Raw genomic sequence first — 18,535 nt, 5'->3', positions numbered from 1 at the left:
GAAGACAGAAATAAATATTCTCACTTTTTATCCTAAAACAGAATATATCAGAGTTTTTACCAGAAGAAGTTAAAGAGTATTTTAAAAAAGAAAGAAATATCATAGAAATAAAGCTAACTTAAATATATTGTTATTTTATTTGTCAGTATTTTTAATTCATAATTATTTCTTAAATTGATTCATTTGATTTTTCATTTCAATTTTCTTTTACTTATTTGTACTTTTAACACTTTCTTTTTGTTTATCGACTTTTTAAAAATGTAATCAGTGATAATTATTTCTTCAATTAACTGCTTTTCTTTTTCTTTTTTTCTTTTTCTTTTTAACATCTTTTTGTACATATTTTGTGTTGTTGTTGTTGTTAAACTTATCAACAGTCAAACTTCACTCCTTTATCGTTTTAAGTCAATGTTTTAAATTATATGAAGGATGTTGGCAGTTTAAGTTCTGTGTAGCTGAAACAAACACTCACAAAGGACAATGAAGTGAATCCTAAATTCTAATCTTGTGTTGCACTTCAGACAGTGTAAGTTCCCTGCGTTCAAAACAACAGAAATTAATTAGAATTTGTTTTAAAAAATGACTTTTAAGCCCGTCAGCACTGTGTCTGTCCACAAACTATATAATCTACAGAAAAAACACAGAGTTTCCATGACGACGCTCTGTGAGAGAAACAGTCAATAATATTAAAACTTCAGTGTGGAAAACTTTAAAAACTCTAAATGATAAATGATCACTTACAGAACATGAGCTTCTTATTTGTACTTTAGCGGCTGACCAGCGAAGGTTTAACATCTGAAATATATTGGTCTCCACAGTTTTTCTTAAACACAGTAAAATATAAGTTGTTGCTTTGATTTAAATAAAACTGAAAGTCAATAAAATTGTCATATCACAAGTTTTATTGATGTGAACTTTGGTTTATTTAGATTTTTTTTTCAAAGTACTTTGAAACTGAAAACTTATCTCAGCGTTTAATGACTGAAATCTGTTGTGTAAACATTTAATTAAAATCTGTCAATCTGTTGACATGTTTTCCCTCATAAATTTGCAACTTGAATGCAGTAATGCAATTTTTCATAACGGTTCCCAAGGAACTGTGAGTATTTTTCTTATAAATTTATGACTGTATAATCTCAGGGAATGATTTAGATTTTTTCCAGTAAATTTAAAATAATATTCTGACAAATTCTTAGTTTCTTCTTACAAAAGATAATTTCTGATCATGTTCTTGCAAATATTTGACTTGATAACCTCAGACAATATTTTTTTTTTCTGTTAAAATATGACTTTAAAATCAGAAACTCAGAATAAAAAAAAAATAAAAGTCAAGCTTTTAAAATATTACAGACTGTTGTGTAAACATTCGATTAAAATCATTAATTAAGTGTTTTTCTAGCAAATTTACAGTTTTGATCTTGGAAACTCTCTTTTTTTCAAAGAAATTGAGATTTTGAAAATAGACTGGGGCTGCTAAGTGGTACGGTGGTTAGCACTGTGGCCTCACAGCTAGAAGGTCACCGGTTTACGTCCAGGTGAGGACACCCAGGATCTTTCTGTGGAGTTTGCATGTTCTCCCTGTGCAGCGTGGGTTCTCTCCGGCTTCTCCGGCTTCCTCCCACAGTCCAAAAACATGTTGAGGTTAATTGGTGATTCTAAATTGTCCGTAGGTGTGAATGTGAGTGTGCTTGGTTGTCTGTCTCTAAGTGTAGCCCTGTGATAGACTGGTGACCTGTCCAGGGTGTCTCCTGCCTTCACCCTGAGTCAGCTGGGATAGACTCCAGCCCCCCACGACCCTAGTGAGGATTAAGCGGTGTATAGATAATGGATGGATGGATGGAAAACCCTGTTTTACTGTAAATGTAAAGTTTTTGAATGTGATTTTGGTATCCATGCTACCAGATTTGTACCATTTTTTTTTCCTTTCCGGAATTTAGTTCTACAGTGTAGTCCACCACTAAAAACTGTTTAAAATGTAAATTTCCAATAACATCTATAGCTAGATTTAATCCATGTGTCCCATACACACAGATTAAATCTGCCTCAAAGAGCTGCAGGTTATTATATTTTAACTTCTGATGTTTGAATCGATCAGTGAGATTATTTTATTTCTGCCATCGAGGAGCTGCGACCCCAAGAAATGACTAAATATTTGTTCTCTTCTGTAGGAACAGTCTGTTATTTATGAGAAACAATCCTGTTTTCTATAAACCAGCAGCTCAAACTGTGGGACTGGTCCTTTAAAGAAGCTGCCTGGAGGAAACCCACCAGTCAGGAGCTTCCTCCCAGTGTCTCTGACTGGTTCTGGCCTCCCAGTCGGTGGTCATAGTGGTCTCGGCTGGTGCAGCCCTGCCGTCTCGGGGCTCAGACTCGGACTGTGCGTCGCCTTCGATGGACTCCAGTTTCCCAGCGAAGCCTGAACAGCTTTTCTGTGAGCGAGTCGGTGAGTGATGGAGAATCCAGCATTTCCCTCCAGCTGAGATAAAACCACCAGCACCTGTCTGAGAGAGGAGGAGGGTTTATTCACCTCCACCTGAGGGTCATGATGATTATGAATATAGGAGCAATAATGAGCATCAGCTGCTAACTGGGGCTGGCAGGAGGAGCTCGGGGTGGATGGAGGGCGTGAAAGAAAAACCAGAGCTCATGGACTAGTTACTCGTAATTTCTAAAACACAACTTAGTTAACTATCTAATTTTTTCTTATAAATTGACAACTTTAATCTGGGATCTGCTATTTTTAAGTTCTCAAAGCAAGTTGTCTTTTATGATTTAATGTCAATAATATATTTGAGTTTTTTTCTTTACACAAAAGTTGTCTAAGAAATGTAAACTTCTTCCTTTTGAATTTAGGATGAAGTAATAACACATACATTACATTTATGACTTTAATCTTGGAAATTCCAAGGTTTTTTTTGTCACAAAATGTCAGGTAGTGAGAGTTCAAACTGCCAGATTGCAGTTAAAAGAGTTCCCCTGAAAATATCTCTGAGTTTTGGCCTGCAAATCTATGATTCAATATTCTTAGAATTGAAATAATTTTCTGTTTTTGCCAAAGTTTTTTCTTCCAAGACAAAAATGTACGATTTCAATCTCAGAAATTCAGATTTTTTCCCCCATAAAAGTTCAGATTTAGAACTTTATTCCAATTTTTTTTTTCTTCCAAGAATGCTGACTTACTCTATCAGCTGAATGCATTTTTAAAAACGACCACTGCTTTTTAAATCTAGTTTTTTAGTTCAGTGTAGATTTCTTAAAGACTTTTGCCTGATGTTCTGTCTGAAGCTTGAGCTGGTCTTTCTTGCTAACCTCAGTCTGATCTAGATGCTGAAATGAATAACGTCTAATGTCGCAGGTCAGGACTCAAGACTCTGTGTCTGATTTTCTGGGTTAACCAGGTAGTGAGTTGAGGTTTGTGGTGAACCTGTGCAGAGGAGGGATGCTGTCGATGGTTTTCAGGCTGCTGCGCGTCGACACCACGTTGAAACTGTCGCTGCAGTCGCAGGAAACATGCAGGTGATGTCGAGGGTGTCGGTTCTCCACCATGACGATAAGCCCCGCCCACCCGTGGGTCAGGTAGTAGCAGGTCATCCCCTCCCGACCCTGAAACAGACAAACTGAGCCTTTACGGGGAAAATACTGCACTGACATCGTCTGAGCGTGGAAATATAACCAGGAAAACGTACTGAAAGGAACCAAAGTAGAAGAACTTGATGCAGAGTGTATCGTTGTTTTATTGTTAGCATGTTTCACAACATATTTCCCAAGAAACTGACCAAACACTGCAGCTAAAAGGATCAAATGATGAAATTATTAGTCATTTTAGAAGTGATTAATTGTTGTTGTTTTTTGTTTGTTTTTAACTGTTAGTTATGAAATTGTTCATTTTTGAGCAGAAAGCTAAATTCTGGGGATTTTTTTCTGGTTTCTGAGCTTTCTATGACAGTAAACTCAAAATCTTTTGTTTTTTTTGACTCCAGATGAGGCACAATAAAAGCTTTACATTTGTTAACTTGAGCTTCAGGGAAAAGTGACGGGATTTTTTCTTCCTGACATTTCCAAACATCCGCCTCTTTTTATGGAATTTTTGTCTATTTGGCAAATGGAAAAGCTTAAAACAGAAGAACTGTGAGACCAACATGCATGTGTGTGACGTCATTTAGTGTCTTGGTGCATTAACATCCAGATGATTGATGTTTTGGTGCATTAATATTCAGGTTTTTCTTTTTTGATCGCTCAGCGTTACCTCGTGCCGCTCCCCTTTGGTTTCTGCCAGCTCGATGACAGCGTCGGCGATGGTTGTGTTGGCCGCCGTCACCTGCTCCACCATCACCAGTCTGGAGCTGTAGACCGCCAGCATGTGACCAGACGTCTCTGACTTGCCGCCAGCCGCTGGAAAGACACAACAGCTGCTAACTTAGGTTGGTTATTACAGTCAGGACAGAGACGTGCAGAAAAATATAGAAAAAATACAAACAGAAGGAGCTGGAGCTGTTTGAGAAGGTGGAAAATCTTGTTCAGTGTTTTTGCTTTTAAATTTAGAAAAGCTTTTAAGAATTTTTTGCCAATTTCTTTGGTCTTTTATTTCATTTTGATATTTCAAATGAGTATATTTGATGACATTTCATTTTATGTTCATTTTAATCTTGTCTTTGTCTCTCTGTATTTAGTTTGGTAACATTTATAAATGAATGTGCCAAAATGTCCCAAATAAAGTTTTGCAAATATTCATTTTTTTGCAATGTTTTGATGAACCGAATACATTTATTTTGGCAAGTTTGGCAATTTGTAGGAGTCTTTATGAAACTTTTATCCAGAAATTCAACAAAAAAACAACAAAAACAAACTTTACACTAACAAGGTTTTGTAAAAAACAAAAGATTCTGCACTTCTTGACACAACCATGAAGCCATGAGTGATGCAGCCGTGACCAACAACAAGCCTGGTGTTGCTGTGGGTCGTACCGGTGCTCTCGCTGACCGAGCTGTGCCAGTGGTTGAAAGCGCAGCACATCACGGCGTATTCTCCAGGTTCCAGCATCACGTCGCAGCCCACGAACCTCCTGACCGATCGGCGGCTGTGAGCCAGCAGCCGGCCCAGAGTCAGAGTACCGGTGCTGTCGTAGGCGACCCGGAACAGCAGAACACAAAGATCCAAGAGGTGGCTGTCTGCAGTGTCCCAGCGCCTGAACACAGAACCACAAGGTTACCACGTGCACAAATGAAGGAGTTTATTAATATCCAGGTTATTTTACACTCTGGTGTTCTAATATCCAGGTTTGTGATGTTTTGGTGCATTAATATTATGATTTTCTAATGGTTGTGATACACTAGTTTGTACTTATTTCCAGGTTTTCAACATTTTGGAGCATTGAAGTCCATATTTTTGGTGTTTTGGTGCCTTAATATCCAGAAGTTTGATGTTTTAATGCATTATTATCCAGGTTTTTGTTGTTTTGGTGTGTAAATATCCAAGTTTTGGGCATTTTGGTTTGTTAATATCCAGATTTTTGATGTTTTGATCTATTAATATCCAGGTTGCTAACGTTCTAGTGTCTTAATATCCAGGTTTTCAATGTTTTGTGCATTAATGTCCCAAAAAAGGTTGACTCACTGTGATTTAGGGAAACTCAGGTTCTAACATCTAATTTTACTTTTCTTGACTCAATTGACTTATTTGTTTTTTAAACTCATTTGCAATAACCAATGTTTTTATTACTTTACAGATTTTCAATATTTTTTCGTGTTATTTAAGTTTCTGATTGTGTTTCTACATGTGTGCTTATCTTACTCATCTACATAGTAAATGAGGCCTGAATACTTTACTGTTTGAATAAAGGTTGAATGAGTTCATTCCGATTGTACCTGCTGCCTTGCTGGAACAAAGCCAGCTCCAGGGCCGTCCTCTCCAGCACCGTGATCGACACCACCGACACCGGCACATCGGCTCCTCGGGGGAAAACACCCGGAACTCGGACCTCCTGCCAGTCTGAGTGAATCTTACAGATATCCACCGAGTCAAAGTACCTGCAGGGTCAGACACACACTCAGTTTGAATATTTGTTTCACAGAAATTGAAAAAGCCTGGAGTCAGCATGTGTTCCTTGTCCCCCAGGTTTCAAATCAATTTTAAAAGTCTTCTCACTCGTTTTAGCCAATTTTTGAGTAATATTTAAGTTTCAAGTCAACAACAACGACGTCACAGATAAGAGTTGGTAAGATGTTAGTTCCTACTTGTGCATTTGACAATGACATTACATCGTTTTACTGTACTTAAATCAGATAAAAAATGCCAAAATTTAACAGATATTTGCTGTTATTTAAAAAAACAAGCAAACGTGTATTACGGATTGAAAAATGGTAAATATTTTTTAAAACCACTATTTTACAGATGTTCCCTCTGATGTTAAATTATTGATAATATCTCCTAAAATCATAGAAAGCAGCAGAAAAAATGAAAATATAGACATGTTTTTCTTCTGGCACCCTTGCTTCCAGCTTTTTATGTTTTTTAAATCAGAATATTTATTTATTTTAGTGCATTTTCAGTGATGTAATCAACGTAATGTGGTCAAAAGTAGACTGCAGATACAAATAAGTTCACTTTTTTGACATTTACATTAAATTCAAGAAAACAAGCTTAACAGCATTTTAGACAACAAACAATCACAGTTTGCTGTAGTTTGAGTCTCCTGATGTACCTGATGAAATCCCAGAAGTCCATCCAGAACAGACCATCTTCGGCTCGCTGGGCACAGAGCTCCCTCTTCAGGTGTGGAGGCCAGTCCGGCCAGTCGTCTGCCCAGGCCCCGGTCCAGGAGAACCGACCCCACGGGTTCCTCAGCTGCAGCAGTCTAAAACAAACAGCAGGTGTTTTTTAAAAAAACTAAAAAACATTATCACTCTTTATGTTGACGATATTGTCTCCTCTATATGTGGTTGTAACATCTGTCTCTATGCTGATGACACCATGTTGTACTGTGATACTGTACATTTTGCTGTCAGAGCCCTTCAGGACTATTTTGATTGGTGACAACTTGGAAAATCCAGTTTTACTCACTGTGTTTCTGTAGTCTGCAATACCGGAAATGCTCAAATCACTGTTTTTATTGGGTTTGAGCCACTGATTATTGATTTTTCTAGCACGACTACATAGCAAAGGAGGCCTCCAAACCACAGTGTCTCAGAGTTTACATAAAAGTTAAATGAATGAATAAAAGACAGAGTTGGTGTTTAGTGTCATGTCACATCAGCATCATTTTCTACCCATTCAAGCAACACAATCAGACGTAAATCCTCACCTGTGTCCATCTACATCCCGCACATCGAGAACCGAGTACGCATGTCGTGGACGTAAACCCAGAGACTCATACTCGCTGTCGTCCACCTTCATGTTCCCTCCTCCACAGGACGCCCCCATCAGGAAGCTGGCAGCACAAAACACAGCTGGGATTAACTCAGGTAGATGTTTAATTAATTTTATAGGAACATTATTTGATGAAAACATTTTCTTTAAACATTACTAGAACTTTTAGGTAATCTTAGCAGATGTAGTGGGAACATCCTCTCCTCACCCGGCCTCTTTGGAGCTCAGCATCTTGGCCCAGATGAGGTCCGTGTCGATGGGTTCCTCCTTGGGGTTGGTGGTGCTGACCTGCAGGGCCAGAGACTCGCAGGGCGCTCCAGTCAGCGTGGACAGACCCTCGATGGCCCGACCCGCCTGCAGAGCGAAGTAGGAACCGTGGAGCTTTGCTAAAGCTTTTTCAATCAGAGCCACCCAGAGCTGCTTCCGCTGGGCCTGCAGAGGAGGAAAAGGGATTAGGAGGGTTTAAAGTTAAGGAATTATCTCATGCAGCACAGCTTTAAAATCACATCTGCTGATGAGGAGAGGAGCATCAAGACGTGAACACTACAAAACAGAACTAAAGACTAATATACAACAGATTTTTCTTCTTTTTGGGACTAAATATAGAATATCATCTGCACGATAATCACATTGGAAACTATGGATGCAGTCATTTATCTTGGTGTGCTCTAGATAATGTATGTCTTCATACGTTGCAAAAGAAATGGAAAATACACAGAATGAGGATCAATATCTTGTTAAAGTTCTGTCTGCAGGAAGCAAGAACCTTTGAAAAGGCAGCGGCCGGAAACTATTGAAGAAATATGATATGAATAGCTCTTAAACACAGTGTGAGAACTGATTAATATAATTGGATTTTAGAGAAAAAATGAAATTAGCTGACTGCTTATGAGACCATTTACAAGGATGCTGCTCTCTTATAAAAGTGAAAACTGAGAGATTTCAGTGTTTTTACTGTATCGAAAAGCCACAAAAGTTCTGAAGTTCACTCGGTTTTGATGCAGAAAGTGTTGCTGTCCTTAGAGTTTGTATGTTTTTAAGAAACTAAAAGAAACGACTCACAGTGGAGAAGAACATTTTGAGATTGAAGTAGAAGTTTGACATGTAAAACTCCTTAATTTCAAGTACTTAGCCATTCCAAAGAGTTAACAGATAAATTTGAGATAAAAACAAAAAATTAATCTACCCGATGCAGTGTGGACGCCAATGTTTACATTTTCTTTTCATGTGAAACAAATTGCTCATTTACTCAAACTAAGGCCTGTATCATAAAAAATACTATAAGCTACAAATATGTGATATTTCAGATCTGTAAGATTTTGCAGTTAGTATCTTTAACCTTCCCAATATTTTCCAGACAATGGAGACCATTGTGTGGAAAGAAAATCCACTTTTACATGTAAACCTGAAATTTAGTTTGCTTCTCTAGAAATGTGAAATTTAAAGACTTTAATCATTCTTATTTTATCAAAACATAATACTTGTAGTAATTAGAAAAGAGAACAGCACTTAGAAACGTCCAAAGATTTGTAGCTGACAAGTAGCTAATGACAAAAAAAAGTGTGTATTGTGATAGCTAACAGATTCAACTGCTAATCCATACCGTAAGCAAATAACTTAAATAGTTTATCCATGCTGATCGTTAATTATTTCAACTTTTTTTTCCCCATATTGTTAGCTAATATGAACTGTTTATTCATACTGTTAGCAAATAACTTCAACTTTCTACCCTTGCTTCTCGATAATGGTGTCAACTCTCTCTCTGTACTGTTCGCTACCAACTGTTTATCTCTTCAGTTATCTAATAATTTCAGCTGAGCAATACAGCTGCCATCTTTTCAGTTACAACATTCTCCCACAGATTTCTATTCTGGACTCTGGAAGCGCAGAGTCTCAGCCTTATAATGCCTCTCAGATAAGATGAGCTGGTCTCTCCACGTACTCCTGCTGTACCTGTACTCCGGGTCGGAGGTCACTTTAATTGTGCCAATTTGTACCTGAGAGAACAGCAGGTGTCCGGTCTCGTCACAGGGCAGCATGTCGTCCACCAGCACCGTGGTCCACGAACCGTCTTTGCAGAGTCGGACCTGATAGGCTCCTTCAGCGCACAGCGATCGGGTCACCATCACCTTCTCCACCAGCTCGGGCCGCTCAGCCAGAACCGCCAACGCGCTCAGGAACCTGTTCTCCAAAGGATTCAGTGGTTTTTAATGGAGCCTTTACTTTAGATTCTTCTGTTGTTCTTCTGTCCTGAACATTAAATCCATACACACATCATGTTGACCTACATTCTGGTTCAAAACAAACAGTTTTTGTTGTTCTGGTAGTAGGCACAGTAAATATTTTTTACGGCATTTATCAGTATTTTTTCGTAATTGATCCGTCTACATTTCATAGTAGAAGTGTCTTCCTCAGTTAAAGTCATCACCTTGGTGCTGTGACATTTATAGGTAAAGATATTAATCATTAGACTCCAGAGCCAACAGCAGGCTCCAGGGGCCAACAGGAAAAAAGTTGAATTCAACAAGCGAATTACATCAGAGTTGTTGTTGCTCGTGCAGACCTGTACAAAGTCGGCTCACCAGCAGTTACCCAGAAGCCCCTGCAGGATGTCGGATGGTCGCAGCGTCCTAAAAACCGACCACTTCACTCCGCGGTCTCTGAAGTTAGTGCAGCTGATTTCTTTGGGTCGAAGCCACTTCCTGACTCGGTGCTGGACGTTGTCATCCAACGGGAAACCCACCGACTTCGGACCAGGAGGGAAACTGTCGTCCACAAACGTCACTGAGTTCTGAAAAAACACACAATCAAAAGAATCAAAAATTGGAAAAACAATTATCTCAGTGAGTTTGATTGTTGGTTTGACAGTTTTCTGAAACTGCTGCTCTTCAATTATTATAAGATGGTTTGATTGGATTGTCCACATCAAGACAGAAACTGAAGCCCGATCCTTTGTCTGAAGTGCTTAAAATGGACATCATGCCAGGACATATAGAATATATAGGCCCTGAGCTGAAATAAGCTGAAAAAGTTGTCTGTTTTAACCCCTGAGTCGTCCTCTCAGGCTGCTTTATGTTCTAGCTGCAGGGTTATTATAGTTCTATTGTTCCCTGTAGGCAAGACTCAGGGCAGAATAATCCAGCATTTATAAAAAGACACATTGAACTTCATTCTGCACAGAGAGGCTCAGAATGAAGCAACATTAGTCCTCTGAAGCACAAATGGTTTCTGTTTTTGCTCCTGTTACATTTTTCTTCACTGTGGGTTCATTTTTCACTGCAATACACATTTTTCCACCTCTATGGAAACTATGTGTCACCATGACACAGTTAGAATGACACAAATCAGACAACAACTAAAAAAAGGAATGTTGCATGTCTTTATAGCGCATTTATTTCTGACTTCTTTTATACTTGCCTCCTCTCTGCTGTGTGGAAACACTGCCTGTAGTTCAGCCAAAACAAAACCACACAGAATTTTTGTCATGTGACTTTTGGTGGCGGCTGAATGAAAAACTATGATTTTGAGCTCAGATTTGGTAAAGTTACCATCAGGTTAATACATCACAGGTGAGAAGCTCAAAGACCATCATAATATTTAAAAAAGTGAGATTTCTTTCTGTTTTACAGTCTGGCTCTGATAAAAGGTTGGATGTTGGGCATTTTTTAAAGATAAGATGCCTTTTTAACCTTCAAGCAGGTATTTTGGTGTCATTTCAGAATTCTTATTTTCAATGCTCGAACCTCTCTGCAGAAGCTGACGATGTTCTCCCACAGCTCCTTGGCCTCTCCTTCATCGCTCTGTCGCAGCGCCTCCACCAGGCGGCTCTCCTTCCTCCTCGGAGAAGCTGCCGCTCTGAGCTGCTGAGGCGTGTGACAGGCCAGGCAGTGTTTGGCTTTAACCTGGTTGATGAGGGTGCAGGCCGGACACGACCACTCCTCCGTCCTCACCGGAGGAAACAACAGTGAGGCATCGGCTGCAGGAGACAGCGGAGACATCTCCTCTTTCAGTATGCTGAGCCTCCTGCCGGCCAGCAGCTCCGGCTGGGTGGACAGATGAGAGACGGCGAGCGTCGAAGGAGACGGACTGATGCTTTGTGGTTGGCCCACGTCCGGAGGAGGAACCTCTCTGCGGCTGCAGGGAACCGGATTATTGTGAGCTGGAGGCGGCATGCTGAGCACCGAGGAGGCTGAGCTGGGATATGAAGCCTCCGCGGGTAAACACTCTCCTCGGGTGGCGATGGATAGGGACAGTCCCCCGGCTGCAGGTTCAGGGTTCGGAGCTCCAGCTCCATCAGCGACTTCAGGGCTCAGCAGGGCCTCGGCTGGGATCTGAGGCAGTGACAGCTTGCGAGGTCCACCACAGGCCGAGCAGGACATGGAGGTAGGAGTGTTCTGCAGCGTGCACCTCAAACAGTCCCAGGACTGGCTGGTTCTACCTCCTGGCCTCCTGCAGGGCTCTGAGGATGAGGCCCTCAGGGGCCCCGAGCAGCTGCTGGAGCGCTGAGGTCTGGGCTGGGCTTCGGGAGCCCCGGTGTATCCGCACAGGGAGCACGCTAGGCTGCCAGAGGAGTTGGCCAGCGTGCAACGAGGGCAGGACCAGCTAGCATCCTCCCTGCCGGGCCACATCCAGCGGGCGTCGGGTGCTCGGCGAGGGGCTTCGCAGATAGAACATCGGGGAGCGCCGGCGGCATTCAGGAAAGTACAGCAGCCACAGGCCCACTGAGTCCTCTGCAGGGGCATCGAACCCGACGAGAAACTGCAGAGAAAACACAAAACACGTCTCAGAATCAAAGCTGACACCAGTCAGTGACAATTACATAATTTCATCCCTCACAGAACACCATCAGGAGGAATCAGCAAGTCTGAAACTAGTGTAATACCGATCAGAAAACAGAGCCCTGATCTCAACATCAGGGCAACAATCACCAAATCTACATCAGTCTAAACCAAGGTCTGACACCAGAGTAGAAATAGTCCAAAACCAGTTCAAATCCAGCCCAAACCAGTCTCCAAAAACAGCCTAAAACCAAATCCAAGACCAGGCCAAAACCAGTCCAAGGTACCAAGTCAAAAAACACCCCAAAACCAGTAAAAAAAAAAAAAACAACAACCCACAAACAAACAAACGAACAAACAAAAAACAAAGTACACATCCAGTCCAAACTTAAAGGCTAGATCTGAACACCATAGCATCAGAAAGCAAATCCAAAACCAATCAAACACCAAACTAAAATTAGTCCAAAATCATGTGTAAAGCCAGTATAAAACCAGTCTAAAACAGAACCCTGATCTCAGCATCATGGAAACACCAACCAACTCTAAAACCAGACTAAAACCAAGTCTAAAACCAGGTCCAAGACCAGTCTAAGCAGACCCCTGATCCCAACATCATCCATCCATTATCTATACACCACTTAATCCTCGCAGGGGGGCTGGAGTCTATCCCAGCTGACTCAGGGTGAAGGCAGGGGACACCCTGGACAGGTCACCAGTCTATCACAGGGCTACACTTAGAGACAGACAACCAAGCACACTCACATTCACACCTACGGACAATTTAGAATCACCAATTAACCTCAACATGTTTCTGGACTGTGTGGGAGGAAGCCGGAGAACCCGGAGAGAACCCACGCTGCACGGGGAGAACATGCAAACTCCACGCAGAAAGATCCCGGGTGTCCACACGGGGACACAAACCGGGGACCTTCTTGCTGTGAGGCAACAGTGCTAACCACTGAGCCACCTTGCAGCCCAACATCCTGGACTCCAAAATCAGTATCAAACTAAGTCCAAAACCAATTTTAAACAAAGCCCAAAACCAGTCTAAGACGACTCCAAAGTCAGTTAGAAAAGTCCAAAACAAAGCCTTGATCTCAAAATTGTGGTGTCAGGGACCAATTAAAAAACTATTCCAGAACTAAGATGGAAACCAGGAAGAAACCAGTAGAGTCCTGATCTTAACATCACTCAGTCTTTTCTTATCTTACATGGGTCTGATTTAATATCTACCATCTACTGAACGGATGATATCTTTCCTGATTTATGATCACAGAACTAAACAGCAAATACTCATTTTCATGCTGAACCTTCTTTAACCGAACAATAATTAAACCTTCAGAGTTCTGATCCAGTCTGAGGAGTTTATTCTGTGATGTTCAGACCTTACAACAAACACAGAGATGAGTGAATGTAAAGCAGATCTGAGTCTGTCTGCAGCTCACTTCTGGTTTCTGTTTCTGTAAAATCCCCGGAGACGAAGAGGAGGCAGAAACAGCCTGAGAATATGAGGGAAAATCTAAATATAAACGGTGAATAGCAGTTGTTGCAGGTTCCTAAACGCTGTGTTGGCTGCAGGGAGAACATTAAAATGCATGAATATGGAAATGATAGAAGCAGCTGCAGCACAGATTCCTGGTGTGCTGCTGGAGTTAGAGCCGGTAGAAAACACTGTTGTACATGTGAGGTTCATGTTCCTGCTGCTCTCAGAGGTAAAACCGACTCAGATTATCTGACTGAGGAAGTTCTGGAGGGACGTCAGACTGAAATCTGTCCCACATTTTCTATCTGTGGGGGCCGAAGCTGCAGGATTTACTGCAGCAAACACTGACTCTGACATGCTGCTGCAGAGAAAATACCACCTTACACGATAAGTTACACCTGTCTGCAGTTTGTTTACAGGTGAAACACGAACTGAGTCTGAAACAAAATAATGCAGCCGTCACCACTGCCGAAAAAAAGTCTTTTAAAGCATACATTTATCCTAAAAATGTACTTTTAGACAAAAATGAGCCTCTCTGCTGTTTGTTAACATGTGAAACTAAAGTCCAGATCAGAAATTGAAGCTGAAGGAATTATTGGCAGACTATAATCTACAAACACAGTTGAACCCAGAAGTTTACATACACAGTATAAAAAGACATAAAACCTTTTTCTCTCTCTCGTTATCTGACATTAAATCAGACTAAACTTTTCCTGTTTTAGGTCAGTTAGGATTACCAAAATTATTTCTATTTGCTAAATGCCAGAATAACAGGAGAGAGAATTTATTTCAGAAGTTTACATACACTAACATTACTATGCCTTCAAACTATTTGGGAAAGCCTAGATGATGATGTCATGGCTTTGGAAGCTTTTGATTGGTTAATTGAGTTGTTTAATTAACATTTGAGTAATTAATGTTGTGTGTTTGTTTCCAATTTAAATATTTTGTCTGTTCTTTTTGAAACACCCTGTAACTGTGGTTTGAAAGGAGCTAAAGAGCTCGAGTTTATTATTTAGAGTCCTTGACAGTGAATTTATTTTGAACCTGTGGAGCAACAGCACGATAAATAAACCTGAAATGTGGAGGATTTTTACTGCAGACGGTTCAAAGGCAGCGACTGAATCACAGGACAATCTCTGTTCTTTCATGTGTCTCCTGATGTCACATTTTCTTCTGCTTTTCGATCCATGAAGGTATTTTGATCTGCCAGCTTCAAACGCTGAGCAGAGCTTCCTGCAGCTCTGAATTTCCTCTGGAAGCTCGACTGGACCAGTTCCTCCATCAGGGATTCCCTCGGTGACTTCGGGTTTCCTGCCAGCGAGTAACCCGAGTCCTGATGAAGGTCTTCCAGCAGCCTCCATATTCTCAGTAAATCAGACAGAGGGGCAGTAATAATTAATAAGGAAGGCTGAGGTTTGATTCACATTGATCGATTCATGAAAAATTCACGACTACGCAATCGAGTCCAGAAAACTGTGGAACATAAGTCAGCTTTTATACATTCAGACGTCACATTATTATTAACAAATTGACATAATTAGTCGGTTTGAGGAGGACAATTAACAGAAACCATCTCACAGGAGAATCGCTGACGTCTTCTGGCTCACACCTGACAACATTTTCAGAATATTGCGCTGAGAAAATTAAAACTAAACAACTGTTTGTGTATTTTTTTGCTGTCTGGCTGTTCGATTCTGTGTATTGTCTTGCTCTTGTTCTTTAAGAAAACAAATTCAAACCAGGAAGATGGTCCTGCGTCTCGCTACAAAGAGCTTTTGGATGAACTTGCAGAGTAAATCCCAGAAATGTAGATCGACCTCAGAACACTTGTGTCTAATACTGAGACTTTTTTCATAAATCTACAGTTGTGGACATGAGGCGCGTTGCATTACCTGGTTAAGAGTTGCATCACCGTGCTTTCAGTGCCAAGGATTTTCAGAAAAAGAAATATGAAAACTGTGATTTTTAGAAGCTTATTTGACACTCTGACACCGATTCTAAAGGTGTTTTCAGAATCCTCAAAGACTCTTTGAACCATCATGGGAAAAAAAAAAACAATCATGTCTGCTGCGAAAATATTTAATCGGTTCCTCAGGTAGTAGAACTGTTCTCACTCGATTTGGGTTACACTGGTTTTACAGTCTGGAATTTGATCCTATTTATCCTTTTTCCAATTTGGCATTTGTGTAAAACTATCATTTATAATAATCTAATTAATCAAGTTACAATTGGTCGTTAATAACTCAGAGGAAAAAGTCATAAACAGCTGGAAGCAACAAGCTAAACTATGAATCAGTGTAATAGAAAGAAAAGTTCACAGTGTGACCTGCTGTTGGATCATGAGCCATCCTGTCTCAATGTTGGGGATCATTTAAAATTTTAAGCTGTTGGTTCACATTAATGTGGATCATGCTGCTGTCTGAAGCTGAGAAAAAATATTGCTGCAAAAATGTGGAAAAATCTTTCCCTAAATCCCTTCATACAGCTGCAGTACTGCTGCTTGTGGCTGCTGATCTGTTATTATGATGTTCTGTGTCCAACCTGGTGAAACTGCCGTCACAACTTTTAGAGAAAAAATTCAGTTGTCGTCAGATTAACAGAAAAGAGTCTGAAAAGAAGTTTAAATCCAGCCACTGCCGAGCTACAACTTCCTTACATGCATCTTCACATACACGTTAATATGCACCTTTGGAGATGCTTATTCGTATATTCTTTTCATCTTACATTTTTCTCGATATGCTGTAATGTGTTCTGCAAAACCAGCCTCCTACCTCCTCTCCCGGTGCCGGCCCGGTCGGGGGAGCTGCCGGGGGAGGAAGCTGCTCTGGCTGCTCCTTAAACAGCCCATGACGGGGGATGGAGGCAGGGCGGCGCCTCGCGGTGCTGCTTCGCCCTCAGCTTCGTCTACAAGGGAGGAGGTGGAGCTTCCCATGATGCCGCTGGCTCAGGTGGACGGACCCTGGGGAGGGGAGGCAGGAATGCGTCAGTCTGTTGGTGCTAAAATGATCAATATGAATGTTATGAGTAGGTCACAGGCTGCAGGAGCAGAATCTACAGAGGAACATAATCTGTGGTAAGTAATTTTTTTTGTGGTCGTTTCATTTCTTTGTGGTTCTTTTCTCTTGTAGACTGCATCAGGTTGTCCTCCAGGATTTGTTGCATTCATTTTACCCTCTAACTTTGTAAGCCTTCCAGGGCCTGCTGCTGAGAAACATCCCCACATCATGATGCTGCCACCTCCATTCTTCACATCATGATGCTGCCACCTCCATGCTTCACATCAGGATGCTGCCGCCTCCATGCTTTACATCATGATGCTGCCACCTCCATGCTTCATAGTAGGGGGTGGAGCATTTGTGAAGATGTGCAGGCAGTGTTTTTTTTGTCTAGCATTTAGTCTGATGGGCGTAAAACTCAACTTTACCTCGTAGAAACATTATTTGAAGTGATAAACATCCTTCAAACATCCCTCGAACATCAGAGTAAAAGGTTTTCTTCAAAACATTATCGATGGTCAAACATAGCTAAATTTATGGGAACTTCTTAAGGGAAGTTTTTTTTTTGGTTGTTTAAGAATGTTCTTCTTAAAGGCAGGATAAAGTTCTCTGAAAACTTTTAAACATGTTTAGTGATGACACTGTTAGGTCATTCTGTTCTTCTCACTTCTTTTTTTTACTTTTATAACATGTCAACATCATGAAACATCCTCAGAATTTCACATCAAACTGTTCTACTTTCATTAATATATAACATTACAGGAACAATTTAGTTTAAAAAAAAAACTGCCTCGATAACATCTGGAGACACCTTTTGAATGCTGATCTGAGAACGTTCTTCCTCTGTTATCATCAACGAGTTATTTTCTAAATGTTGCAGCCAAAGCAAATTGTTTTAATTCACTTTTCAATAAATACATAAAGTTCTCTAAAGACATTCCAAAAATGTTTGCTGACAACACTGTTAGTCAGTTGTGTTCTTTAAACATTTTCAGAATGTTGAAACGTATTTTTATGCTGTCAGTGTTGAAAACATTTTCAAAACATTGCACGAAATGTTCTGCTTTCGTTAACATACAACAAAAAAAATACCTCATTCTGAAAACGCCTTTTGAATGTTCTGAGAACGTTCTTCCTTTGCTATCATCATCCAAGAATTTTCTCAAAGTTGCAGCTGAAACGTTCTATTTAAGTTCACTTTATAACATCATGGGAACCTTATTTAAAATGGTAAATCTCCTTAAATATTTCTTTAAACATTAACAGAACTTGTAGGTAACGACTGCCAATGTTGTGGGAACATTGTGTGCACATAACAGATGATTGATCTGATACATGTGACTGAAGGATTATTGATCATTTATCAGAACTCAGACACACAGTGGTGATGTTCTGGAAGATGCTGCTCTGATGGATTTTCGTTCTGTTGTATATTAAGGTCAGACTACAGGACTTCACTGGAACTTTGCTGTGCAGCAGACCTGCTGTGTTCTGCTGTCGTTGGGCTCCAGCTGCTTCCTGCTCTCACAGTTTTGTCCTTGAACAAGGACTTTAAATCTGTCTGATAACATCGGCAGCTTCAGATGCTCATCAGGAGGAGACACCGACTGCAACACTCATGTTTTCTGCTCTCTGCACCGAAATCCACTGTTTTAATTCTTGTTAAATCTGATGTCAATCCAGAGTCTCCTTCTGCTGTGTTTGTCTCTAGATGACTAAAAATCACACTCAAAGCATTAAAACACTCAGTTAACAGCAGTGTCCAGGTACAGTTTTGTTGCATGCAGGAGCCTCACTGCAGATGCCTCCCTGCTGATGCTGAAGTTCACGTTGACTTCAGGTGAGCTGGAGGAGCTGCAGTCCGGCTGCTGGACGCCGAGATGCTGCAGCAGAGGACACGAGGACGAAGC

General features: G+C 40.7%; 1 protein-coding gene across 1 annotated transcript; it reads right to left on the bottom strand.

The window, feature by feature from the left end:
• Positions 1 to 2,323: 2,323 nt before the first annotated feature.
• LOC103363959 (calpain-15-like) lies at positions 2,324 to 16,561 on the bottom strand. Its single transcript, XM_008290943.1, has 12 exons — positions 16,401 to 16,561; positions 11,109 to 12,123; positions 9,948 to 10,156; positions 9,363 to 9,546; positions 7,574 to 7,797; positions 7,301 to 7,426; positions 6,701 to 6,853; positions 5,865 to 6,026; positions 4,965 to 5,185; positions 4,247 to 4,392; positions 3,425 to 3,603; positions 2,324 to 2,501 (listed from the first exon to the last, which is right to left on the bottom strand). The coding sequence occupies exons 1-12, from the start codon at positions 16,559 to 16,561 to the stop codon at positions 2,324 to 2,326; spliced, it is 2,958 nt and encodes a 985-aa protein (XP_008289165.1).
• Positions 16,562 to 18,535: the final 1,974 nt, after the last annotated feature.

This window comes from Stegastes partitus, unplaced genomic scaffold, assembly GCF_000690725.1.
Source record: "Stegastes partitus isolate 25-593 unplaced genomic scaffold, Stegastes_partitus-1.0.2 Scaffold704, whole genome shotgun sequence".
Taxonomy (NCBI): Eukaryota; Metazoa; Chordata; class Actinopteri; family Pomacentridae; genus Stegastes; species Stegastes partitus.
Note: the sequence above shows the minus strand (reverse complement) of the source record. Positions and strands in the feature narration are given on the sequence as shown.